The sequence below is a fragment of the Podarcis raffonei genome, chromosome 7, assembly GCF_027172205.1.
Source record: "Podarcis raffonei isolate rPodRaf1 chromosome 7, rPodRaf1.pri, whole genome shotgun sequence".
Taxonomy (NCBI): domain Eukaryota; kingdom Metazoa; phylum Chordata; class Lepidosauria; order Squamata; family Lacertidae; genus Podarcis; species Podarcis raffonei.
The window spans coordinates 49,580,748-49,601,113 of NC_070608.1; the positions used below are offsets into that span (position 1 = coordinate 49,580,748).

General features: G+C 39.1%; 1 protein-coding gene across 9 annotated transcripts in view; it reads right to left on the minus strand.

Annotated features, from left to right (window-relative positions):
• The window catches only part of PIEZO2 (piezo type mechanosensitive ion channel component 2), a 211,157-nt gene that overhangs the window by 60,059 nt on the left and 130,732 nt on the right, over positions 1-20,366 (minus strand). For all 9 annotated transcript variants that reach the window (XR_008331507.1, XM_053396557.1, XM_053396555.1 and 6 more), the window contains exons 8-15: positions 13,029-13,197; positions 11,594-11,722; positions 10,947-10,985; positions 9,705-9,843; positions 7,999-8,141; positions 6,641-6,877; positions 3,400-3,523; positions 1,678-1,952 (exon numbers count right to left, since the gene is read on the minus strand). Coding sequence is in view for 8 of the 9 variants with exons in the window: in XM_053396557.1 (XP_053252532.1) it covers positions 1,678-1,952; positions 3,400-3,523; positions 6,641-6,877; positions 7,999-8,141; positions 9,705-9,843; positions 10,947-10,985; positions 11,594-11,722; positions 13,029-13,197 (1,255 nt within the window). In the remaining variant the exon portion in view is untranslated. The remainder of the gene's footprint in view (positions 1-1,677; positions 1,953-3,399; positions 3,524-6,640; positions 6,878-7,998; positions 8,142-9,704; positions 9,844-10,946; positions 10,986-11,593; positions 11,723-13,028; positions 13,198-20,366) is intronic.

The following is a 20,366-nucleotide window of genomic DNA, read 5'->3' on the forward strand; positions in this document are numbered from 1 at the left end:
TTTACTGAGGAGGTCGATAATACTGTTTGAAGGGCTGTGGTCTGCCTCTTGTTTGCCAGGCATATGAAGGCCTGTTAAGGCAATTGTGAACTGCAGTGATAAATATGACACTAAACTAGGGATAGGGAATACACTACAATTCTCATCAGCCCTAGTCAACATGGCCAGTGCTCAAAGGTAATGGAAGCTGTAGCCCAAATTCTGAAGGGTCATAATTAACTTTTCCTGCACTAAATGAAAACTGCCAAGACTGTGAAACAAGTTGCAATTTGTCTGGTCTTTAAAGTGGCATAGTTAATGCTCCCTGCATGCAGTAACCCTCCTGAACTCCACTATGCACCATTTTAATTGCTGTATAGGTGAGTAGAAAGAGGGGGGGGGAGAGGAAGAGAAGAAAAACTTCTTGATTAGAGTTCCCTTTTGCTTGACATGAAATTGGTTAGCATTTGAAGAAGATTATTTCCATGGGAGCACTCAGAATTATATGCCCAGGAAGGCCCATCAAACCACTTCCTGTTCTTTCTAACCACCAGTGTAAGAGCTTCTTTTGGCTATGGTTGGTGTTGCAGTCATCAATTTTATTTTATATATATATTCACAGAATTTTAAATTTTTATCTTTTAAGTTACTCTGATCTATTACCTTCTTTTAGTAGATAAGGAACTAGCAAGTTTATTAATTTTTTATATCCAGAAAAAAGAGATCTGAAGAACCATGACTATTTTTCAGTTACAACACTATGAGGTAGTGAAAAACTACAGCAGTAATCTAAGAAATCTGTCTCTATCCCATTGAAGGCTAAGCCTATACTAGAATATGTGAATGAGTGCATAGCTACAGTCTGCCAAAAGTTCTTTATAAAGAGTTTGTTAACAAACTTCATTGACTTTGTCAATAGGCTAGTTCTTCAGACATCACCTTCAGTAGGTGATGTCCCCCAGTTTATGTTAACTGCCAAGGACACTGTAAAGTAGACCCGGTCTAGGCAATAAGGGGCATGGAGAACATAGTTCATAAAAGAGGAACTGGAGCTAAGCATTGCTAATAGGGGAGATTTGGCATAAGACAATGTCTGAGAGCTAAACAGATTGTATGCAAAGGGCATGTTGCTGAACCTTTATAAACCCCCTTGATTAGGACTCACATGTTTTTCTACTGAATTCTGTATTGTTTTGCTGACATTGCTACATAACCTCACTATTGCAGGAAAGCACAGAGAGTGGCATCACTCTGTAAAAACTGAATTTGATGTAAAATAATTAAGAGGGGCAGCTAATAAAGGGTCACATCTGTGTGTGGGGAGGGGGAGTATAAGAAGAAGTCTCTCATTGCCATCATGCCCAGGGAAATGTACAGGGGTCAGGAGAATGTATGAGGCAGCTTTCACCCTAATGGCCAGCAAACTGCAGAGCTGAAAGGCTCTTGGTGGTTAGGAAATGTGTGCTTGCCATTGTCTTGTGCCTTACTCTTAGAATCACAAAAACACTGAACAGATGGTTAAATCCACAATAAAGAGTAATCCACACTATAGGACTTAAATTATTTCTAATCCAACCCTATTGCTTAGGACAAACAGTTGCTGTTTTAAAAATATAGTAAGGGTAATTAAACATATACCCTGATTACATTAATTAAAAAGTAACAAGCTGAAAAAACCCTACATTTTGTTTAACTTACCTGATATAGGACTACACAGAACAAGAAGAGCATCATATAGATGATTTTGTACATGACAATTTTCCCTTCAAAGCTGACAAAAAAGAACATTCCTCCACAGACATAAATCCAGTATTTAATGAACATAGCCATCACCAGGTTTCCCAGGACCTTCATTACATCTTCTTCCTCCTCCTCTTCCTCCTCCACCTCCTCCTCCCCTCTTTCCTCCTCTCCCTCCAATTGCTCCACTTCATCCTTTTGGGATTCTTCTTCATCTTTTTGGGATTCCCCTTCTGTAAATACAAAATGTCATGAACTTTACTTTTGCTTAGTTCATATTACATGGTCTTGCATTGTTGGTAAAAACAAGACTACTGTGGGCAGAGTGCAACTACACTGGGCAGGACACAGAGCACAGGAAAAGCTAAAGCAGGTGAGGGAGCAGAGAGAAACTACTCATGTGAGGTGAGCTAATGCTAGGCCACTACCTGCCAGCCTCCTTCTCATCCCATGGTAAAGGAGAGGATGAGTAGCAGCTGGGAAGTTACCAGGGGTAGTTTAGGGGAGCGCAACTGGTTCACCCAGAATGAGCACTGCAGGGGGCTCCGCAACAATGATATAGAATGGAAGGCTTGCATTACTGGGATCTGATTCACATGATGTTTGAATTCCCTTTATTTGCATTTTATGCCATGGAACCATTCACCGACCTTGTCTTAGCTTCAGTGCTAATCAACTGAAATTGAGTCATTGTTTTCTAGATACTGATGACTTTTACTATAAGATGCATATAGAGATTTGACCTCTATAACTTGCCTCACTTGAATCATCTGATCTACATATGAGTTGGGTACTTCAATGAAAACACGAACCTGTGGACTCATTTTTAATTTTCATATACAGCTAATATGTTCTATATAATTTTAAATATCATTTGGTAAAATTTCATTATCTGGCAAAAGATCTTCAAAATAGCATTTTACACTTCAGAAAATAAACAGAAGCACAACATGCAAAATGACCCAGAATTTCCCTAATTCTCCCTGCTAAATTTCAGTTAAATTCCTCACTTAGTAAGGCAACGACCGTTTTATGCTTGTCCAATATGTGTGCAACCACACACGTGTGCATCACCACAACTTGGAAGTGGCCAGGAAAGGGGTGGGGGGAAGGGACATAACAGGGCAGAGCAGACTCATTTTCCACGTAGTCTAGTCCTTCCCCTGCCCACCCCCCAAATATTCTTAACAGGGTCTCTTCTCCAGTCTTCAGAGAGTAGCTGGAAGTGGGGAGCCAGAAAAAGCTCTTCCTTTCCTTCCACTCTGCAGTTTTAATCTGAAATCTTAGGCACAGTACTGCACCCAGAGCTTAGAAACTGTTCGTGCTAATGAAATTCCGTCACAAAATGCACCTAGAACAATGGGAGTTTCGAACACTAAATGTAAACCCCGCACAAAACAGTTGTTGCCTGTATGTCCCACCTCGTTACTTCACACTGTCTTTTCCTCATTTGCCCTGTTTCACTTTCCTATCAGCCGAACTCCCCACACAATGTCATTTCCATCAAAGTCACTTTCTTTGCCCTTTGCACCTTCTACTACCACTTCACTTTCCTCTTTGTCTCACTTTCCTCTTTGTCACACTTTCTCACGTTCGTCCCTTTTGGGCTCACAGATTGCGTTCAGAATGCACAGAATGCATTAAGCACTCATATATCTTTTAAATATAATCTGTATTTACCTTTTTCTTCACTCTCTTCTTCTTCAACTTTTACCTCTGATAAAACAGCTTCTTTTAATTGAAAAGCTTTCCGCTCCGTGAGATGTTGTCTGAGCAGTAGCCAAAATGTAACTGCAAAAAGAATCTGCAAGGAGAAATGGGGAGGAGGAGGACAGAGGGGGGAAGTTAGAACACCTAATATGTTGTTTAATATTCATTATCTAATAGAATTGCCTACGACATTGTACTTATGAGATGGACACACTCTGGTTGACATTGTAATTTAAGGATGGGGCAACAGTGCCTCTATAGATGTTTGATTACAGCTTCCATCATGCTATTCCATCATGTCTCTAGAGCCATCTTGATGCTAAGACTGTGCTTTTATTTGGGGATGAATGGTAAAATGAGACAACTATATACCTTTCTTTCCATTTTTCATCTGTCACAAATATAACTGTACACAAATTCCCTCCAAGAACTCTCCACCTGATTTGTGGGCAAAGAATTTGCGAGAACCATTAGCTTCTTTGTCATTTTATAAGGATTTGCTTTGTTGTTGTTTTGATGTTACAACAACTATGTTGGTGGCCTGGCCACCATTGCACTCAAAGCTCTAGATCTAGTTTCATTTTACAGAATATTCTCTAAGTATTCCCCACCATTTTTTGTGCGATGGTCACTAAATTTAGAGAAAATTCTGCAAAATTACCCTTTTTTCCATAAGAAATTTCAGCTCTACTCCAGTGACAAGACATGACCCATGGACACAAATGACTTTCAGTGAACAACTCCTTATTCAGTGCTGTTTGTGCCTTTTGGTTTCAGTTTGCCAGCCAACTGGGCATGGCTTCCTCTGGTGGAAGAAGAGAAACGTAGATGACTCTCCAGTCCTCTACTTTGCTTCGATTTTAGTTTCCTTTTCCTTATGAGAGGCAGAGAGACAGAGACAAAGAGGGCAGAATTGTGCTTGCTGATGGGTGCAAAACAGGTCCTCATCTTCTTCCAGTTATGTTGAGATACTTTTATATCCTTGATGTACTTCATATGATAACACAATCTTTATTTTCAGTGATTTGCAAGTTCTACTTATGGTTTTGATAACAGACTACTACTACTACTACTACTACTACTACTACTAATTTATTATTTATACCCCGCCCATCTGGCTGGACTTCCCCAGCCACTCTGGGCGGCTTCCAAAAATATATATATTAAAATACTGTAATACATCAAACATTAAAAGCTTCCCTAAACAAGGCTGCCTTCAGATGTCTTCTAAAAGTCTGTTAGTTGTTGTTCTCTTTGACATCTGTCCTGTGCCAGGATAGACACATCTATCCTGTGCCTGCACTCTCCCTCATGTTATGTTATATTGTGTCCTGTCCTTTGAGAATTGATTTGTAGTCAGTTTCTCTTAATACCCTGGATTGTTGAGCCAGCAGCACTCTCACCTACTTAGGGAAAAGGTAGTGTTTTTAAAATATTGTCATTCCCTGAGTGTTTTGTGCCTTGCATAGTCAGTGAGAACCATACCACCCATGCCAAATTTCTACCCAACTTTGTCATTAGAATGCATTATCTTAATTCTTCACTGATTGTCAAAGGATTTTTTAAAAACATGTAGGATTATGTACTTTTAAGGTGGTTACAACATTCAGAGATTAATGTAGTTAAGCAGTATATAAACGTTAATGAAATAAAATAAAATAAATAAAAGAAAAATAGAATAGAATAGAGCATTGTGCAACCTCATCTTCAGAGGCTTAGGTGGTGCCTTCATGTATAAACAATAAGTGAAACAGCACTTTATTCTCCCTTCCCAAAGACAGCGATAAGCACATTTACTCTGTGACTGACTAGGTTCTGTATCTCATGGTTCTTCCTTTTTCTCTTTTGCATTTTCTAACACGTACAAATGCCTACACAGAATATTCACTGTGCTTCCATTTTCAAAATCTCTCTGGAGAGCAGTCTCTTCTACAAAGCAACTCATTTTCTATTTAAGAGCACATACTTTAAAAAACGAAACGGAGAGCATTATGGTCTATTTATCTGTCATTTTCTATTGAAAGCAAAATTAAATTTATGTCTAAACCCACAGAGTGTCTTTTATTCAGTGAAATATATCTAGGGTTTGTCACTCACTTACTATGGTGTATACGTTTATCTTTTTTGCTGATACCATAATTTCATTTTTCTGATAGCCACTACTTTTAGATAAGACATTTTACAAAGCAGCCAATCAAAGTTTATGGCAAAGTTGCTGGCAACATATTAAAGCAGTTAAATCTCTTGAGAGAAATTTATAGCATCAATGAGAGAAAGTGTACAACAGATCCAACAGAACCTCTGGACCATTTAATCTGTTTTAAGAGCACTAATGCTGCCTTTGAGAGAAGATAATATAGTGTTTGCTCATTTTCACATTCATTATAAATTAAGGAGTAGCCAGCAGGGAATAAGTAGTAGAGAATTCACTTTGAGAGAGAATCTAGTGCATCATAATGAAGGTGCTTAGTGAGACAAAGGAATAATGAAATGCAATAGTGGGATTCATGAAACATTTTGTATCTACTTTGCTTCAGAAAAAAAGACTACTGTGATATTATATTTGAGCTTTCACACAACATAAAAGCCACTTCTTGAAATCTAGTATAACATAGTGAAAGTTTAGCATTCGTTCCCATGTTAATTAGTGGCAGAAATAATCTGTTTGCAACCCTGGTTAAGCCAAAAAATTGTAGGAGTAAAGTTATGAAACTTGGGCAGTATACTAGTATAAATTTATTTCCTGCTGTTTTCATAGATCAATAATGGGAGAACAGAAGCATGTATGTGTGGAAAGAGTGGAGCTATAGTGACATTGTCCAAGGATGGTGCCATTGTTCTGCTATTCCACTTCCATTAGTGTAAATGAAATTCAGTGTGACATGCCGTTATATTGGTCAAGAAGTCACAGTTCCTTAACGCAATGGGTACTATAATGTGAAAGGAATTTTAGAAGATGGGACAGAAACAGCAGCATTAAAATCAAGGAAACTAATGCAATATTCCCCACATCTGAATGCACCCCAGGTATACTCATACAGAGGTGCTTTAGGTATACACATACAGGACTTTTTAGATCCTGCTCATAGCTTGCACACATTGTATTTTTTCAACAACAATCCTTTCACTTCTTTTACTTCTAATGTAAAATCCTGTATGAACTGAGGATCTCATTGGCTTCAGATTGATTCCATTTTAAAACATTATTTACCTTTGATGCTAATTCTGTAGGAGCTTTCCGTTCTAGAAATCCTGAAACCGTTGGAAGTTCATTCTCATTCAGATCAATACTCCAAATGTACTGAAATGTTAATAACAAGTTTCCATATACCACCATAAAAGGTGAACTGATCATAGCGTATTTTCTTCGGTCACGCAGCATCCAAAGTATGCAGGACCATATCAGCATCACAAATGTCAACCAGCTATGGTAAGTAATACTCCAGGCCTTAAGAGAAAAGAAAAAGAAATGGAAGTATTATGTCCAATAAAAGGAAAACATGAAAGCATATGGTTTTCTTAACAGTGCTAAGTTTCTAAGTCAGAGGTGTATCCTATTCCCATTAGCTATTGAGAACTGGGAAGCTGCTGTTTGTAAAGCTGACATAAACTTTCACAACTGAGAAGTTTTTCTAGGAGAATTACAGTTAACACTGAGGCACTTTTCTCCTTTATTTTATGTCTTTATATTGCAACAGCAGAAACACTCCAGTCATCTGAAAATCCAGCAAAGATTAGCAATGCATATGTGTTTTCATATTAATATAGACAATGGCATAAATAGCTAATAACTGGAATTTAATATGGGGTTTTTTAAAACCACCATGATTTATTGTTAGCTTAAAATTGATTGATTGTTAAAAAAAGATGACCTAGTTTGAGTTCAGAGTTTTACATAATCGGGAAGCCTCAGGTTCGCGAGCTCCCCACCATCCTTCTTCCACATGGTCAGGAGAACTTCTGCATCATTTAGTTTCATTTTTATAAGAAGAGCCCTGTTTGATCAAAGGCCAGCATCCTGTTACTTCAGCATCTTATTCTTACAGAATCACAGCTTGCTGTGCCATACTATCTAGAGATCAAGGTTTAACAATTTCAAAATAAGCTAACTTAAAACCATGAATTATAAAGCTGGCTTAATCAGTGTTTGCTTCAAACCATGTTTCTTGGTTTGTACAAAGACATAATTGAGCACAAAGCTAAGCATGAATCAGGGTAACTTTTATTTGGATTGTTTAGGACTACAACATATTTAACAACAAATTTAAACTCCTGCTCTTTACTACCTCAGGACCAAACGGAAGTTGTAATGAAAGTAATATTTCTACATTACAGCAGATAAAGGATTCCAAGGGACAATACACAAATGGTTGAAGAATAAGAGCATTAACATGAGGGAAATATTTCATTAGATTAAGCATGTTTGTTTCTAATGCTGAGTGAAAAATTACAAATTTAAAAGGAGTAACAATTATAATGAACAGTTGTAGGACTTTGACCACAAAATAGTCTTGTTACCAAAATGGACATTTGTTATCAGAGCTATAACAAAGATGTTATATAACCTACCATCATGGCAATCAGAGCACAAACATAACTTTGCTTCATGATAAAATGGAAAACTGTGACCATTGCATGAACTTTGGGATTCACTTCTTCCTCAACATTTTCTTCCTCATCCTCTTCCTCATCCTCTTCTTCCTCTTTCTTTTCTGAGGGGACAAAAAGAACTGCATGAGTTGCAAAACTCAACATGAATTGTATTCAAAGGCTCCCTTTTGGGGATTGTCTCGTTCATGGAAGATTTCTATTTATGTTAGATTTCTGTTAACTGAACTTTTGGATCTATTCATGGTACGACCATGAGGCTCCAAATCCTCTTTTTCTCATAAGGATAATGGTAGAAGTGGCTATCATAGTATAGAATATTCAGATGCTTGGTAATTAAAATTGGATGTGTAAATTTGTAGTACTGTGTATATCTATATATCTATACCTATACCTATACCTATACCTATACCTATATCTATATCTGTGCACAATGGGAATCCCTCTCTTTAACAAGACTCAGGAAGTGGTGGGCTGGCCAATAAGGTGGCAGCTCAGCCAAAGTCACTAAATTGTTCAAAAACAGAAAAGCCTTGTCCTTTAGAAAGTTATTAGCTGCTGTCTCTCTGCAAAGGGTTCCTGACTAGTCTTGAAACAAAATAAAGAACATGGCTTGGAGTTAGGAAAGCACAGGGAGAGGTGAGAAAGGAAGTTCTACTAAAGGCTTAGCTGAGGAAAGAAAGACTCATGCTCTTATAGTCTGTATTTGGGGTGGTATGATTTGAGAAAGTGTGTTGTGTATCAGTCTCCTGGAAGCATCTCAAAAATCTCAACTTGTGGAGCAATCTTCTGTGCAGAGGACTGAACTACAGAGAAGTGTGGAGCACTCTGGGTGGGGAAGATTAAGCCAGAATACAACAAAATATATTTCTTCACAGGTTGAAGAAAGTGGGGGTGCCTTCTGCTCCAACTCATGGGAAAAACTTATCTTATTGTCTCACTCTAAATGTGAAAGAGGCTTTTTCACAAGGACATGAGGGACAATTCACAACAAAAGACATGGGTGGAGAGTTCCTAGGACATCCTGAGTTAATGAACTGTCATGTCACATGGTGAAGGAACAGCCATTGGGGTGTTTCTGCTTTCAGCAAGGCACTCTTGCCAATCCTAAAGTGAGTGAGCTTGGAAGTTATCAGGAAATGCCCAAAAGGAACATTCTTGATATTCTCTACATCAGTGTTTCCCAACCTTGTGTCTCCAGCTGTTTTTGGACTACAATTCCCATCATCCCTTGCCACTGGTCTTGCTAGTCAGGGATGATGGGAGTTGTAGTTCAAAAACAGCTGGAGGCACAAGGTTGGGAAACACTGCTCTACATAATCTATTAGCAATGTGTTCTTCCCCTTGCTGAAAAGGGGAGGGGCTTGGATTTCTCAGGAAATGCAGAAAGGGCACTTTAGTGTAAGTGGGGTATGCTTGCTGGTGGGTGCTCATTTATTCCCAGTAGATCCCAGAATTAATTCAAGCAGGTGCTAATTGGCATGTGTTTGGATCATCACTGAGTCACACAACAGGACTTTTTTCTGCCCACCACAATCATGTATTCATTGCTCATAGCCAAGCCAACCACACTTCTTATAACAATGTATTCCTATCAGGCATGTGGGACAGAACAAAATGGTCATAAAAAGAACAAGTGTTTATTCCCAAACAATTTTCACTACTACCTAAGTCATCAACTGTTGGGTCCCATTTGTAGTGCGGTCTTGAATACATATCTACCCTCGCAGGCCCATTCTCCATGGGACACAATGGGTGTATGCTCTGATAGTCTACAGGTGTACCATTCACTGTTACTAGAAGAACCTGTTTAATTAAAGTTAGAGAAAATGAATCCTTTTAAAATAAACACAATAAATTTTTATCACTTTTATTGTCAAAAATATCAATGATGCATAGTAATCTATCCACAGTTGCCATACACATTAAATATCGACTATTACATGATAAACAGGCAATCAGAAGTCCAAACAATTCTCACACATTACAAAATGCAACATCCAAATTGGTCTAACACTACTGTCCTAAAGGTAAAGGTAAACGACCCCCTCTTGTCCCCAGGCTCTACCTATATCTTTTCCAGAGGGTTGCAGTAACCCCCAGAATAAATTTAGGGGGTATACAGAAAGAGGCAGTTCCGTTGCATAGTCAAAAGCCTTTGCACTTGCAGAACTGTTTATTTGGATGCTGCCCATGATCTGTAAATAATAGAAAGAGTGGTTGTGGGCACCCAGCTATTTCAAAATATCTCAAAGTCTGGCAGGAAGTCACACATCTACTTCTGCTTCTAAGCTGTTTGCAGGCAGATAACTTGAAAGGCTAGGATCTTCTATTGAGCCAGATGGTGCTGTTGTGCGCCTGTTATTATTCATTATGGGCTGTATCCAACACTGCAGCTCTGCTAGTACAACATACTTCAATGCACACAATGAAACTTCCTGTTTCCTCTAACCCCTGTACTGTTGGGAGACCATTAGGACCAGATTTGGGGATGTGCAGGGGGAGGAAAGGAAACTGAACTTCTGTTGTGCTAGTGAAACTCTGCTGGAGCAGCATTGGATACAACCCAGAACTTGTAGGCTTCCCATTAACAAAACGTCTCAACAGCAAACCATGTTATTAAGCCTCATAAGCCAAATGGAAGATATTTTTTTCAGCAGGTGTTTAGAAGATGTGCTGGGGGGCTAAAAGGATATAAAGGTCTCCTTGCTTTAGATGTTGCTGCTCAACACATGAGGGCTGGGAGGAGCATAGCCTTGGGGATGGGGTGAACCACATGTCCCCACAGTCCCTTTGGACTGTACCTCTGTCCCTTTGTGTGAGTAATGTGTGAACAAGGCTTATCTCTCAACAATATAATAAAAATTCACAGTGCAAATTAACTCCAAAAATGAGACAATGGTACTAACATCAGATGGCTTGTGATCATCTTGAGTCATTGACAGAAGCTGCAAAAGCAAGGCAAGAATAGCTTATTAGTTAAGAATTATAGCTGAAGAGTAAATATTCTTAATAGCTTTAGGCTTTGGTTCCGAATGGACCATTTGCTTTGAGGAATGTGTTAATCACTGCATGCATATCTTCTACTACTATTCTGCCGCCACTGCCACTGCCACTTTATTATTATTATTATTATTATTAACATATATTTTCCAGGCTACAACATTGTTTCTAGTCAAAGGTTCAAATGAGCTGAAACACAATAACGATGCTAACTACTTTTGAGAAATCCTGCAAAGCTACATAGAAGGCTATTGTTAAAAGAAAAGCAGTCAAAATTCCCACTAGATGCACACAAGCCCACCTAAAACAACTCTTATGCAGCTTTTATGTCAAATGTTTGAAAACCAAAAGACTAGGTAAAATCAGGAGACGCTAAGTGGTACATTTATACTGCAATATTTGTATTTTTTAAGTGCTTGTAGCAACATTCGCTCCTATGTTGTGCTTAAAATTGTACAAACTGTATCATCATACAAAGTCAGAAACATGAAACATGGCACTCCTGATCATTAACTGGATAATTATAATCCAACTACTTTACATTTGACCTTACTTTTCTTTCATCAGTTGTGTAGCGGCTTGTATACCACAAACTGCGCCTTCTTTCTGCAGTCATTTGGACATGAGTGCAGTCTGTTTCCTCTTCCCTGTTACCAGATTTATCATCATCATCAGGTATATGCTAAAGAACAAATGGCTATGTTAACTCCAGAATAACCAGTTATTTAGCTGCTAAGTTTCGCTTTAAAAATGGGGGAGGGGGATTTTCTTGCCAAGATAAATAGGATTAAATTTATATACCACCTTTCATCCAAGGCAGGCTTCCTCAACCTTGGCCCGCCATATGTTTTTGGCCTACAATCCCTAGCTAGCAGGACCAGTGGTCAGGGATGATGGGAACTGTAGTCTCAAAACATCAGGAAGGCCAAGGTTGAGGAAGCCTGATCCAAGGATTACAGGGCAGCTTACAATCTAGGCAGTGTTTAGCTTAATATATTTCTTTCCTAGAAATACTTCAGACAAGTATGAAGACTAATCAATCTCAACACATTTTTGGGTAGACAGGTTTAAGCAACACTGCAAACATCAACAGGTAATGGTAACCTCATCTTGCCAACATTACTCATGGGCAGCATGGCAATTCTTCTTACTCTCCTGCCCCTTGCAGCTCCCCATCTCCTCCAAGGTTTCACCCCAACCCTCTAAAGCAGAATTTGGATGTTTGCAGGAGGCTGCAGGGAGAAGGGGAATCTGTTCCACCAATGGATATATATATACACAGTATCAGGGCCGGCAGTGGTGGACAATGAGTTCCTTGGAGTCTGGACCTGCCGCCCCTGTGGATCCTGCTGCCTGAGGCTGTTGTTTCACCTTGCCTCATGGGCAGACCAGCTCAGCACAATATACTACATGTTTACTTCCCCTTCACCCCTGGGCATGGAGAAGATATGGAGGTTACAAGGGTCAGGCAAATGACACATGAGTGTGTAAGAGTATTCATCCAGAGCACACATCACCACAATTAATAAGTAGAGCATGCACTCATAAAGGCCATGTTATGTCACACCACATATAAGGTATCTGATGAAGTGTGCATGCACACGAAAGCTTATACCCAGAACAAACTTAGTTGGTCTCTAAGGTGCTACTGGACAATTTTTTAATTTTTTCACATATAAGCTATTACTGAGCTAGTGAGCATCTGAACAAACCCTCCATTGTGCAAAGCACTCTCTCTAGCTTACTCTGTCTTCCCTGAAGCACCCATCCCTGGCATTTACATCATAAGGAAAGTACTGGGTTAATAATTTTTCTACTAACATGTAGTTCTGCCCTGAATTACATACAACAGGTCATCTCTTTTTAGTAATTCACAATGCACATTTGTTAAATTTTATGCACAAATATTGCTGCATCCTGAAATGATGTCTACACTCTTTTCCTGAAGATATTCTCATTACTATATAGGAAGAAGAGGGTTGTTTTACCTGTACAATAGGTTCATGGAGCCAAAGTCGAATGAGAGTTGCTAGGGTATAGTATAACAGCAGCACCAAGATGGGGCTAGTATGGTGATACCAAAACAACTTTTGGTTAGTTATAATTTTCCAAGTGCTTGAACAGTTGGTCTGAATAACTGAAGTGACACCAAATAATCTGTTGAAATGATAAAACAGGAGGCATTACATAAACAATACAGATTATCATTATCAAGACATTCTGACTGTCTGAATTCATGGCTTCTTATTCAGTCAGCACAAAGTCCCTACAATTGTATCAGGAATTTGGATTAGCAAATCATTCTGGCTATTGCCTTTGATAACTGAGACTTCATTCAGCTTCTACATTTTTGTGTGTGAATATAATTAAGCATGAAGATATTACCTGCTTTGTCTTCTTTTCTTGGGAAACATTTCTCTTTAGTTTCATTGTTTAAAACTTTGCTTTATTTGGTGTACTAAAGAAACTAGAGTTTGCCAACCTACAAAGAGATGCCTCTGAGTAATTTTACCAATTCTAGTCTCAATTAGATTTAAATCACTGGTGCCTATGTGCAAGCTGTTTTGATGGGTATGTAGTGATGCAAAGCTGTTGCATATAACAGCTCGTGCACACCTTTCATTTAAAGCACATCCAATCCAGATTTAAAACCCATGACTTCCTACAAAGAACCCTCTAAACCAGACTTCCTCAACCTTGGCCCTCCAGATGTTTTTGGCCTACAACTCCCGTGATCCCTAGCTAGCAGGGCCAGTGATCAGGGATGATGGGAATTGTAGTCTCAAAACATCTGGAGGGCTGAGGTTGAGGAAGCCTGCTCTAAACAGTAGTCTTGCCTCTCACAGAGCTATTCCCAGTACTATTAACAAGCTGTAATTGCCAGGATTCTTTGGAGAAGTCATGTGCTTTAAACGTGTGTTGGATATGCTTTAACTGTATGGTGAGCCTCTGCCCTCAGTCGTGGGCATAAGTTCTTACCAGCTGCACTCTGATCCAGTAGGTTCATGCCTATGAGAGATTCAATGACGATGCAAAGCCACCATATAACCAGCTGGCTTCTGCAGTCACTTCAGTGTTGGCGTGCCCTATGTATGTTCATGCAGCTGCATTAAACTTTTGAAAGAGTTTCTCAATAAGATGGCTGCTTGCAGGACCCAATTAAGGGAGCTGGCTGAGCAAAGACCTCCTGCTCTTCCCCAATTAGTTTGTGTGTGTGATTATCTCTGTAAGTTTGCAGAAAAGAAAAAGTTTTGTGTTTTCCAAGGGTAAATGAATATTCATAACCAATCTACAGAACAGCCATAACATGAGCAGTATTTCAGGTTATACAAGCCACGAATAACTTTATTACTGTTCTGAGGAACATTAAACAAACATCAAACTGGAAAATAGTAAAAAACACACCCAAAAAACAGGTGGCTGACACATTGTTGCTCTGTCAAATCATTTCCCCAGCAAAAGCTTACTGAATTAATGCAATGATGTCTCTGGTGTATATGTGCTGTGATCTGCTCTTCCTGACACATTCACAGCCTATGACCTTGATAAATGCAAGATACTGATTTAGCATTAAAGTGAATAATGATGTAAGAGTGGAAATATTGCTGTTCTCTAAAAAAACAGGAAAACGTTTTTCTTCTATTTCCACCTACATCAGAGTAGCCAACTGTGGATATAGCTATCATCACAAAGACCAGACTACTTTAAGATGGGTTCATCTGAAAATGGAGGCATGCACCCTACTTTTGCTAATATTCATGTCTCCTTGCAGGTTCCATCCCCCAAAAAGGCTTAAACTGGGGAGAGAAGAGGTGTTGGGGGGTAACAGGAAGAAAAGAAGGCTTACTCCCACACATGATATGCATTTGTGGGTCTCACCTTAGCTGTGGCTTATTGGCAGAGGGCCCTCTACAGGAATGTGGATTTCAGCAGGTGCCCACCTGTACCAACCCCACACACCAATTTTTATTTATTTATTTATTATTGCTGCTTCTGCTGTCTTATTCTTGTAGTGTATAATTACAGCCCAGAATTTTAATATTAATTAAAGGTTCACATAGAAATCTTATTTAAAAGCTACAGACAACAACTATCATTTGCAGATTGGGGGGAACCAGCTTTGGGATCACGTGTATCAATGCTAACCATACTTTCTATCTTAACCAAGAGGTTGAAGATTTGCAAATCCTGGTCAAGAATAATCTTGTTAGTACTGCCACATTTCTTCCCATATACGGTAACACCTGCTATGTATCCTCTATGTCAAATACTCAAATGCAATAATTATAAACAATTTAATAAGAAATGGTGACACTGAAGAAAGAAATTATTAACAGTTCTAATACATGAAAAGCAGCACAGCTTTACTTCAAGAAGATGCATTCAATTTTCAGTTTTCTAAATTTGTGCAAGCACTTCTGACACATGGACTGTATGCTTTCTAAATGACATCGTATGTTTCAGGTACTGTATATAAATATATCTGTAATGTAAGTATGCAAAAGATTTTACACACATACATAGGTTATTACGTCAATATGTACAGAGCAATCCTGTAAGGCAATGTCAGTATAATTCTCTTATTAACTACTGATACATTTCTTTCATCAGAATTTATCTTCACAAAACAGAATGACTGTCTCCATACGCAAACATCCATCACAAGTCACTTGAGTACGTTATTACTTAATGACTGAGGTCATCCAATGTTGTTAACCATTATACTCTGACAAGTATCACCACGTTCCACAAATAAAAAGCCACAAACTCTAAATCCCCATGACATTGTATGGATACAATGTTTATCTATGATAAAAAATGCGTTTTGTTATAAAACATATGCAACGTCATGACTGCATTTGTCCACAATGCTGGAATCCAGTTAACCATAATTAAACAGCAGCAATCTAGAAACCTCTATTGACTTTCTTCTACATTACATACTAAGAAACGCATACCCACAGGTTACAAAAACCCCTATGTTAGGGTCTGTATAAGGTTTTCTTCAATCACTTGTGAAATCACTGCCATAACTAAAGAGTTCTTGCTCGCTGTGACAGTGCTTGTACTTTAAAAATCAAAAGTGCTATCCCTCTTGTAACTATAGTGCAGGCATCCCCAAACTCGGCCCACCAGATGTTTTGGGGCTATAATTCCCATCATCCCTGACCACTGGTCCTGTTAGCTAGGGATGATGGGAGTTGTAGTACCAAATCTGGAGGGCCAAGTTTGGGGATGCCTGCTATAGTGTATATAGTAACACTATACAAATACACTGTTACAGTCAAGAAAATACTGCGCGCGCGTCCACACACAAACGTGCGCGCGCGCACACACACACACACACTGTTACTTTTGTTTTAATATCATGTTTTTTATTGCTCATTCCCAGATTTCTCTATACCTCTTTTCTACTGAGTCCTAGTTTCCATTGCTTTAACCGAATCAAAGCTTTGCTGGCAATGGTAAAACCAGCATTATTATAACATTCCTTCTGGCAACACTTTTTCTATTAAACAGAACTAATCTGAAATGCAGAGGGGCTGAACATAAAACTCTGAATAATTTTAAGCCAGTGGGTAAATGTCAATCGTGTAATCAGGGCGAATGCTATCATTAGGCCAACTAGGCAGCAGCCTAGGCTGCAGACCCCAGAGGGGCACAGTAGTAAGGGTAAAGGTAAAGGAGCCCTGTATGGTTAAGACCAGTCAAAGGCGATTATGGGGTGCAGCGCTCATCTTGCTTTCAGGCCGAGGGAGCTGGTGTTTGTCCACAGACAGCTTTCTGGGTCATGTGGCCAGCATGACTAAACTGCTACTGGCGTACAGAGGACCGTCACGAGTGCCAGACCGCATGGAAATATTGTTTACCTTCCCGCCACAGCCGTATCTACTTATCTACTCACACTGGCATGCTTTCAAACTGCTAAGTTGGCAGAAGCTGGGACAGAACAACGGGATATCAACTCGTCACGGGGATTCAAATCACCAACCTTCTGATCAGCAAGCCCAAGAGGGTTAAGTGGTTTAAACCACAGCGCCAACCATGCTCCTTGTACTAACCTTTGACAGGCACAGCTTTATTCATTTGTTTTTGAAAATTGAAAGCAGGGTTGGGGGGGCGTTGCAAGTAGTTAGTTATATAGTTGTGTCATGTTTTGAAGTGGAAAAAAATATGAACCATTATTTGAGAGGTAACTGCAAAAGAAAAGCTGTTACATCCTGAAAATGCTGCAAAACATAAACATTAACCAAACCAAGTGTTGCTCACTCACAAACTTATCTAGTGTTAATTATCAGTTTGTTTTCCTTGTGTGTTTTCTATAGAGGCTGGTGTTGCTTTAGGCATTTATTCATTGTTAACTTTTTATGACTCTTGTTTTAACAAACTTGGTGGCAGGCAACAATAACACACAAGACTTATTTATTTAACATGAACTAGAATCAACCATGGACTTTTATTTGCCGTCGAACCTGCTATGCTTACAGCAAGATTTCAATATTCAACTTTTAAAAAAGATAATAGATTGTTTTGGCTGTGTAGATCCAGGATATCAAGACAGCATATTTCTTGAATTAACTTTCTGGCTGTTGCATTTCATTCAAGCAGTATTAATCTGCCAACAACGAAAAATGTCCTCTTCTTAGATTCTGACACCTGCAAAAGACCTATACTGTCAAATAACCCTAAGTAGTTCTGTTGCGATGCAAGCACATTGCATACCCTATTTCCTTCCTGCTTAGCCAAACCAGGTTGTGTCACCACCTTCTTCTGACCCAGAAGCACAGCAAGTGATCTCCTGCAGCTATGCACACTGACCTCCAGTTCTGGCTCTGAGTAGACATTGTGATGGGAGGTGCTCCCTCTATTGCTATACCCTACAGGAAATATTAAGCACAAGGAACAATATTCCCTGCTATCATCTAGAGAGAAGACCACCCAGATTAAAACATGCAAGCACAGGGATCCATATAGATTGCAAAGGGCTATCTCAAGCCATTACTAGCATTTTATTGCTACCTAGATGTATAGGCACTAACAACACAAAATATATTTTATATCAAATCATGCAATTAGGGAAGTGCCATCTTATGTTCCCTGAGGCTCTTAAGTAAAGCTCTGAAGAGTGGTAATAAGAACCAATCCAGATTTTTTTATACTTTGAAAATTTGTTCTACAAAGCTATTTTAACTTAGTGAGGAAGTGATAAATAAAGTGATCTACAAGGGGCTACACCATTACAATGACTTGAGAGCACCTTCCAGATGTTCTATAAAAATAATAAAAATGGAAATCTGGCTATCAAGCTTCAACAGATTTTAGGATAATGGGTATATGTTTTCATCCACTTTCTTTTTGATCAAAAATGTGTTGATGATTTTTGTAGGCAGTGGGCTCCACATTTTTATTTTTTAAAAAGCCTACACAAAGAGAAAGAAAAAGAAAGAGAGTGCATCTTGCTAACAGAACTATGTCCAAGCTGGTCCTAATCTTTCAGCTTCTATAAATATACTCATCATAATGGGTTGGATGAGATATGATTTTTACAATTAAGAGGAAAGTCAGCAAGAGATGTCACCTGAGGAGGAGATGCGGCTTGGCCTCAGGTCTCAGGTGCCAGATAGAGAAAACTAGAAGGCTGTATTTAGTTTCTCACTCCTGGTTTAGAAGCACCCAACACACGTCAGAAAAAATCTTGCTTAACAAGACTTCAAGGGTACTGCTGCAGGAGACATGGTTTAATCATACAGTGGTAGCCCAATTTGCTTTTCCAAAGTAACTGACAGGCGGCAGTCTTAGGTGTCTTATACATGCCTCATGCCAGCCTAATTTATGCTATGTAAGTGTTGTATAGAGACATTGTGGTTGGGATGCCTTTTCCTTCCTCCTCCTCCCTGCTGTTGTCTCACTACTGCTACACCCCTTTGTCACCAGCACCAATGCAGTACCATTCTCACCCATCAATGTTGCATACTGAGGAAGGAAGGCAATGTGGCTCAGCTGGCTGTGTCTGCACCATTTTGTTGCAATTGTAGCAAACAAACAGTCCAGCAGGAGGTGAGACGAAAAGGCAGTGGAGGGGCAGAGGTGGCAACTGTGAGCTGCCTCAGTATAATGGCTGCTTCAATACCGCTTAACATTCACGTCAATCTTTTAAAAAACAGATTAGATCTAGTTCAGGTTCATGGAAAATATACCTCCCATCAGCAATTATGCCACAGCATTCTGTACTAACTGCAGTTCATGGATCAATTACAAGAAAAGCCCCAGATACAATGTACTGCCGTAATCCAGTCTTGAAGTGACCAATGCATGGACTATTGTGAGCAAGCTATCCCCACCTGGTAATGGCTGCTGTTGTACCAACAGAAGCTGATTAAAGGCACATATTATTTTAAGAGCCAAAAGGTTGCTACAAAAAAGTGGTGAGTTGAAAGAGCTTTTTTATCTTCTTTGAATTACTTCCAAGTATGACTCGATAAATTTCTAGAAACCTGTCTGAGACATCAGGTTGTGGGAAAATTAAAAAACGGTGCAAATTATGTGCCTTTAGGAAAAGTAGTTCAGAGCCTTACATGGTTAACTCAAAAAGCCCACCAAGCTGGTGTAAAATACTACTTTGAGATGTTTGAGAAGTGTCAAAGAGCATTATTTCTACTCTACAAAATGATGAACAGGCAGTTCCTACAATAAACCTCAAACACAGGAGACACTATGAGAAAGAACACAAATGAAGCGTGCAGGAAAGCTATATTAGGAGGTGTATTTTGGAATTAAGAGGTACATCCTGGAGTGTCCTAGCATAATGAATCAAAATCAACTGAAGAGCCTAGCAACTGTCATCCAAAAGAAACTGGAGGCATCAAATTTCAAGGCTGCATAGCAAATTAAACTCTTCAGCTACAGACATTAATCTCATTGGGTCAGTGTTCTTTGAACATTGCAAAATAATGCCCATGATCTATAGCCAATTTGTTTTAGAAGAAAAGGTACACCAGTACATGGCACATGGGAGGGTTTGTCTGCTTTGCTATTAATTGTACAAACACGTCAAATAGGTTGAAGCTTTGAAGCATCTGCAAATGTGAGTGGTATTTTTCCTTTATTAGGGCTGGTGGCTACATACCACAGAACATTTATCTAATTTCGATCTATTTCAGAGCAAAATATCCCTATTTCTGGTACATCTCAGGGAAGTGCCTTAAAACGTTTCTACAACGGTTAAGAGAAATATGTGTTTAGTTCAAATACTTTAGCATCACAAATTGAGGTTCAACTAGATAGGGTCAACTTTGGATCTTCATAATGTAGGACCAGTCTGAGAC